The following is a 7967-nucleotide window of genomic DNA, read 5'->3' as shown; positions in this document are numbered from 1 at the left end:
ATTTAAAGATGCTTACTCCTTGGAAGGAAAGTTATGTCCAACCTAGATAGCATATTCAAAAGCAGAGACATTACTTTGCCAACAAAGGTCCATCTAGTCAAGGCTATGGTTTTTCCTGTGGTCGTGTATGGATGTGAGAGTTGGACTGTGAAGAAGGCTGAGCGCTGAAGAATTGATGCTTTTGAACTGTGGTGTTGGACAAGACTCTTGAGAGTCCCTTGGACTGCAAGGAGATCCAACCAGTCCATTCTGAAGGAGATCAGCCCTGGGATTTCTTTGGAAGGAATGATGCTGAAGCTGAAACTCCAGTACTCTGGCCACCTCATGCGAAGAGTTGACTCATTGAAAAAGACTCTGATGCTGGGAGGGATTGGGGGCAAGAGGAGAAGGGGACGACAGAGTATGAGATGGCTGGATGGCATCAGTGACTCGATGGACGTGAGTTTGAGTGAACTCCAGGAGTTGGTGATGGACAGGGAGGCCTGGTGTGCTGCGATTCATGGGGTCGCAAAGAGTCAGACACGACTGAGCGACTGATCTGATCTGATCTGATCTCCTGTATTGCAGGCAGATTCTTTACCAGCTGAGTTACCCAGGAAGCCCATCCCATACATATGACACTTGAAATACTCCAGGTATCAGGTGGTACAGATGTTGGTTTATTGAGTTCTGAAGTAATTGTCCTGCTGTGAACTCTGGGTTTGGAGGCAAGACCACATCTGTGTGGGTGAAAATAAAGTGGGATTTACCCTGAAGGGAGCAGGTTTTCCCATAGTCCCTGCCTAGACCTGGGGTAGATTTAAGAATAAGATCAGGGTGAGGCCCCACTCAGGGTGGGCCAATTTTCCTTTCATTGGAGTCTAATTGTGGTTTGTGCCTGAATTCCAAGGGGAGCAGAGGTGCCTGAGGGCATTTCTGTGGGAGGAGGGGAGCTGGCTGGTGCTCCCTCCAGACACCAGTAGTGGAATGGAGGGGGTCACAGAGGCATCCAGGGGTAAAGAGCATGGCTGAATTGGTATGATTTTAAATCCCTTTCTGTTGTCTTTGTACCTTAAGTAGAGACTAGCTTGGTTGTCATCTGGAGTCTGAAAGGTTGTGGGGAATTAAAAGAAGACCGTGCTCCACCTCTGGGACAGAGGAGGGGAGGTGGGTATGGATGGTGTAAAAGTGGTGAATGCCAGAAGGGCACCCTCAGCCCAGCCGAGCAAGGATCCACAAGAGTTGGTCAGAAGCAGCAAAGAGGGTCTGTGGTGAGGAGGTTGAAAGTGGAGGAATGTGGGTGGGTGCCATGAGGAGGGACAGCTGAGTAGGTGACCTGGCACCCTAGGGATCTCTTACGACAAGTGGAGGTGGGAATGTGCAGAGGTGCAGGGCAGCCTGGCAGTGACTACCAGAGGGATGCGATTCCAACACAAAATGGGGCGGATCCAGCCATTACCCCACATGACACAACCGTGGCTGTGGAGGCTGATGGAAATGTGACCCTGCTCTAATTAGAGGCCTGAACATTTGGGTGGCTGAAGCATGTTGCTACAGTTTGTCCTTGGTTGGAATACGCTGTGGGCTATTTTATAGGGAACTTCAGCTTTGTACACATGCAAGTACAGATAGGATGAGTCTGAGAGTCAAAGGTGCTTGATGCTCATCTGGGAACTATTGTAATAGTTGTAGATAGCATAATTTATTTGGCCAAATGCCTATGAGTGAACTTTAAAAAACTTATTTATCTAATTTATTTGTCTGCGCTGGGTCTTAGCAGTAGCATGCGAACTCATAGTTGAGGCATGTGGAATCTAGTTCCCTGATGGGGAATGGAATTTCGGTTCCCTGAATTAAGGGCTCAGAGTCTTAGCCACTGGAGAACCAGGGAAGTCTCCTTATAAGTGAACTTTTAATGCTGTCATGAATGTCCAAACACAACATTCCCCACATGGGGTCAGATTCCCAGGGTTCAATTCTCAGCTTTAATGCTCACTCGTTTGTGCAATAACTTCACCTTTCTGGTCTCCTATTCCTAAAATGAAAATGAGTGTTGCTCAGCTGTGTCCAGCTCTTTGCAACCCCATGGACTGTAGCTGCCAGGCTCCTCTGTCCACAGATTTCTCCAGGTCAGAATACTGCAGTGGGTAGTTCCCTTTTCCAGAGGATCTTCCCAACCCAGGGATCAAACCCAGGTCTCCTGCATTGCAGGTCTATTCTTTAGTGTCTGAACCAATAGAAATGATAATAATAATATTAATATCTGATCCATATGGTTATTATACAGATTAAAAGAGTCAATCCCCAGCGCAAAATAAGCACTCCATAAATGTTAACTATATATTACATCTTTTCTTTCTTCTGATTATTTCCTTTGAACAAATTCCTAGGGATGGTATTACTATATCAAAGATTATCTATGTTTTGCATAGTGATGAAAGTTAACTGAATAACCCTCTATAGAATGTACATCAGTTATTCTCACCCACTTTGTATGATGCTTGTTTTATACTCTGCAACCAACACCAGATAGTATTAAAGCAATGTTTTGTTACTATAGCAGATGAGAAGATCAATACTTTTCTTGATTATTAGTGAGGTTGAGCATCTTTTTCTAATTTTACACTATTTGTTGATCTTTGTATTTTTAAACTGTTTATTGTAAAGAAACTTTAAGCATGTCATGAACTTCCAACTATCCAACTTCAACAGTGATACTGTTGCAGATTTCTAAATGCATAATGATAATTTAATCATACAGTCCTCACTCTGTCCTGAATGTGTTTGGAGACAAGCCTCTCTTATCTGGGTGTGTCTCCTTAGGAATCTGAGAGATTGTTGTAGGTCTATTTCTGTGACTACAGAAGATCTTTTGGATAGCACCTACTGAAATTTAAAAACATGCAGGAAATAAGGTAAGTGTGAATCGTTTAATGACACCTATTGTTATTGTTGTTTAGTCTCTAAGTCATGTCCAACCCTTTGCAACCCCATGGACTGCAATCTACCAGGCTGCCCTGTGCATGGGATTTCCCACGAAAGAATACTGGAGTGGGTTGCCATTTCCTTTTCCAGAGGATCTTCCTGACCAGGGATTGAACCCATGTCTCCTGCACTGGCAGGCGAATTCTTTTCCACTGAGCCACCAGGAAAGGCCAATGACATCTATAGATTGAGCTGATTTTGTACATAAGAATCCATGGACTCCCCCCCAAATTATTTTGCCCACTAGGAATCTGGAGACATCGAAGTCTTTGGTCAATTGAGAATCAGACACTTGCATCCAACACAGCAGGAAGGGAGCCACCAACAGGCTTTCTTTGCCTCTGTTTTCCCTGGAATCCCTCAGCCCCAGTACCGAGGAAGTTGTGGTTGGACATCCAGCGAGGCCAGCAAAGAGGAAGAACTCAGAGCAGTGCTCCCCTCTGGCTCAGTGCTCCCCAGGGCACTAATACTGCTCAGCTGTGATGTCACAGGATGCTGCAACGGTGGCAGTGCCATCATAGGTGTACCATGTAAAGCCTGCAGGGAGCCGTCGTATCAGGTCCTCTTCCTGAAATGTCCCTGCATGGGTGCTAAGTATTTTGAGTCATGTCCAGCTCTTTGCCATGGTATGGACTGTAGTCTGCCAGGCTCCTTTGTCCAAAGGAATCTCCAGGCAAGAATACTGGAATTGATTGCCGTGCCCTCCTCAAGGTTATGTTCCCAACCCAGGGATGGAACCCACATCGCTTTACATCTACTGCACTGGCCGGCAGGTTCTTTACCACTAGCGTCACCTGGGAAGCCCCAAACCTCCCTAGTCCCCTTTGTTCCCCCACAGATACTCGGACAACACCTCACGTATACCTCATTGTTAACACATTTCTCTTGATTGTATATTATAATTTTTTAGATAAATTTCAGTTTACATAATTGATCTTGTACACTGTAGCTTGCTTTATGAACATTTAATAGATATGAAATCATTCCTTCTCAGTTCATGGAGATCTATTTCCTTTTTTTGACAACTGGGCAGGATTCTGTTGCATAAAGAGAAATTGAATGTGATTTCAGGGCTTTCTTGGTGGCTCAGATGGTAAAGAATCTGCCTGCAATGCAGGAGGCATGATTTCTATTCCTGGGTTAGGAAGATCCCCTGAGGAAGGGAATGGCTCATTTCAGTTCAGCTCAGTCATGTCCAACGTTTTGCGACCCCATGTACTGCAGCACACCAGGCTTCCCTGTCCATCACCAACTCCTGGAGCATGCTCAACCTCATGTCCACAAGTTGGTGATGCCATCCACCCATCTCATCCTCTGTCATCCCCTTCTCCTCCCACCTTCAATCTTTCCCAGCATCAGGGTCTTTTCCAGTAGGTCAGTTCTTCACGTCAGGTGGCCAAAGTATTGGAACTTCAGCTTCAGCATCAGTCCTTCCAATGAATATTCAGGACTGATTTCCTTTAGGATTGATTGGTTTGATTTGCTGTCCAAGGGACTCTCAAGAGTCTTCTCCAACTCCACAGTTCAAAAGCATCGATTAGTCAGTGCTCAGTTTTCTTTGGGACGAGGAGCCTGGTGGGCTGCCATCTATGGGGTCACACAGAGTTGGACACAACTGAAGCAACTTAGCAGTAGCAGCAGCAGCAGCTTTCTTTATAGTCAAACTCTCACATCCATACATGACTACTGGAAAAACCATAGCCTAGAAAAATCTAGAAAAACTAGACAGATTTTTGTTGGCAAAGTAATGTCTCTGCTTTTTAATATGCTGTCTAGGTTGGTCATAGCTTTTCTTCCAAGGAGCAAGTGTCTTAATTTCATGGCTGTAGTCAGTATCTACAGTGATTTTGGAGCCCAAGGAAATAAAGTCTGCCACTGTTTCCATTGTTTCCCCATCTATTTGCCATTAAATGATGGGACCAGATGCCATGATCTTAGTTTTTTGAATGTTGAGTTTTAAGCCAGCTTTTTCACTCTCCTTTTTCACTTTCATCAAGAGGCTCCTCAGTTTCTCTTCATTTTCTGCCATAAGGGTGGTATCATGGCTACCCACTCCAGTATTCTTGTCTGGAGAATTCCATGGATGGACAGAGGAGCCTGGAAGGCTGCAGTCTGTGGGGTCAAAAGAGTTGGACACAACTGAACAACTAACACATACACACACATACACACAGGGGAAGATAGTGTTTTTCTAGTCTTTCTGTGTGATGCTGGAGAAAGGTCTTAAGAACCCCTTGGACAGCAAGGAGATCAAGCCAATCAATCCTAAAGAAAATCAACCCTGAATATTCACTGGAAGGACTGATGCTGAAACTCCAATACTTTTGCCGCTTGATTCAAAGAGCTGACTCATTGGAAAAGACCCTGATGCTGGGAAAGTATGGGGGCAGGAGGAGATGGGGGTGAGAGATGAGATGGTTGGATAGCATCACCCACTCAATGGACATGAGTTTTAATAAACTCTGGGAGATGGTAAAGAAAAGGGAAGCCTGCTGTGCTGCAGTCCACAGGGTCCCAAAGAATTGCCCACAACTGAGTGACTGAACAACAAAGTCTTTAAGTTCAATGCCATGAGTTCAACCAAGTGGGACCCTCCTAGGGCAGACACCTCCCCTATATCCTCTGCTATCACTCTTCTCTGAATACTTAGATAGTAATATCTGATGCATATTTTCTAAGTTTTTTTAGAAACTTCCACCAAATGGAAGAAATTAGCGACTTGATGATCACGAGCACATGTCCTGCAGACCTTCTGGTGCCTAAGGGTTGATATATTAACCCCTGTGACACCACCCTGTTCCCTCACCATCAACCAGTCAGAGCACTATGCATGAGCTGATCATAGACCCTGTGACCTTCTCCCTTACTTGGCTTTTTAAAAGGCTTTGCTGAAATCCTTTGGTGAGTTTGGGGTTTCTGGGCATGAGCCACCCATTCTCCTTGTGAGGTGCCTTATAGTAAACGCTGTACTTTCCCTGACCACCACCTGGGGTCAATAGATTGGCTTTATGTGTGGGTAGCAGACTCAAGTTTGATTTGGTAATGTGAATATGCTTTTGTCCAAGACATGAAATTTCTGAATTAAAAGACATGTACTTAAAAAAATGAAAGTTCAGACTGCTTAAGTGCTGTCTCAAGAAATAATATTATCAGCATTCTTACAGATATTGTAGAGGAGTGACTGTTTTTCCGTGTGCATTCCAATCTGTTACTCGTTTTCAAAAGTAGCTTATGGGAACCTTGAAAACACTGTTTAAAAGACCATTGAAAGATGAGTTTCTTAAGTTTGTCTATTCACGCTTCCTTTTAATTTTAATTAAAAAAATTTTTATTTAGAGGATAATTGCTTTACAATATTGTTAGTTTCTGCCATACACCAACATGAATCAGCCATAGGTATACATATGACTTTTCCCTTTTGAACATCTTCCCTCCCACCTCCCTCCTCATCCCACCCCTCTAGGTTGTCACAGAGCACTGTGTTTGATCTTCCTGAGATATATAGTAAATTCCCACTGGTTGTCTGTTTTGCATATGATAATGTATATGTTTCAGTGCTACTCTTTCAATTCATTCTTTTTTTAATGCAAATTGATGGTGGTGAAGCTGGTGACTGTGGTCGGGATGGTGATGATGGCTGTGATGGTTGTTGGATGAGTGTGATCTTCTGTGGAAAATTCATTTTTTCAGAAGAGATGGCAGAGTTCACCTAAAAGCTTCATAATTCCAAAATCTGATTTGCTCACAGTAAATGTGAAAATATAGTTCTAAACTGAGAAGCAGTATTGTGTTTTGTTATAGAGGATATTTAGATTGTAATTAGATACAGAGTTGGCTAAAAAATCTGTGGAAATTAATCTTTTGTGACTAAACAAGGATTTTAAATTTAATTGAGGAAATCTACTTGTCAAAAAGACACTCTTAACAAATCAAATTTAAATTGCCTGTGAAATCCATACTTTCATGAAATTGTTTTGCCCGAGAAGGAAATATGCATGGATCACAATGGCAGAAATTCTGACAGCCAAGATAAACTTTGTCCAGCTTTGTGTGTTTTTGGCTCTTATTGTCAGTTCATTTAAGATATCCTTGAAAAAATAATCAGGTCACAAAATAGATGAGAAACAGACAAATCACTTAAAATTTTAATGTTTATTAATGTAGGTCTTCCATCAAAGTAGTTTGTGCTCACAATCAATTCAAGCGAGCAAGGGAGGTCTCTTTCCTCATTATTCAACATTACCTCTCCATCTTCCCTCAGAGGTTACCACCAAGTAAGAAGATCTCATGAGTCAATATTTTGAGGATGATTTAGTTTATTTTATTTGACATTTAGAAGATGGCAATGTAATAACTAGAAATATAAAGCAAGCATTGCAAAATCAGGAATCCGTTGTGCTTAGAGATGGCAAAGGCAAAACTTGGTAGACAGAAACAATGAACACCTGCTACAGGTCAAAATATTGAGGATCTCAATCCTACTAGTCTGAGATCAGGGCTATGGGCTGCTATCAGATGCTTAGAGGTGCTCACAGCTTTGAATTTAATTATTCCCGTGGGTTTAAACACTTTAAAGGTATGAAGACTTGAACTGCTCAAAGCAAAAAGAGAAGATACTAAAACAGTCCCAACACAGAGTCTAAATCCTACACAGCAGGGTAACAGATCTGGGAGAAGCAGACAAGATTGAATTGAGAGAAGTTGGTCTCAACAACCACCATACCGTCAGCATCTGCAAAGCGCTACTGCTACTGACGAACAGCAGCTCCATCTTTTCCCACTGGATGTCATTGTATAAGATGTCCTGCCATCACTCTCAAGAAATGAAGAATCACTGAAGCCTCAAAGTATGATATACACAACCAAAGAGAAAATTCCTAAGAAGCTCAAGTGGCAGAGTAGAGACAGTGCAGGGTAGACAGATGGATGGAGGCAGTGCTCCCACTGCCTGTGCTGTGGGAGCAAGCAGATGCCCCGCAGCACCTTCAGACCCACTCACCTAG

The 7967-nt window shown here is 43.1% G+C and overlaps 1 protein-coding gene across 1 annotated transcript in view; it reads right to left on the bottom strand.

Moving 5' to 3' along the window:
• The window catches only part of LOC104986505 (endogenous retrovirus group K member 113 Gag polyprotein-like), a 29953-nt gene extending 22218 nt beyond the window's left edge, over nucleotides 1–7735 (bottom strand). Inside the window, 1 exon segment of the mRNA XM_010837103.1 lies at nucleotides 7688–7735. Coding sequence (XP_010835405.1) covers nucleotides 7688–7735 — 48 coding nt within the window.
• Between the last annotated feature and the right edge of the window lie 232 nt (nucleotides 7736–7967).

The sequence above is a fragment of the Bison bison genome, unplaced genomic scaffold (genome assembly GCF_000754665.1).
Source record: "Bison bison bison isolate TAMUID 2011002044 unplaced genomic scaffold, Bison_UMD1.0 scf7180017864068, whole genome shotgun sequence".
Lineage (NCBI taxonomy): Eukaryota > Metazoa > Chordata > Mammalia > Artiodactyla > Bovidae > Bison > Bison bison.
This window is presented reverse-complemented; position numbering and strand designations above follow the sequence as displayed.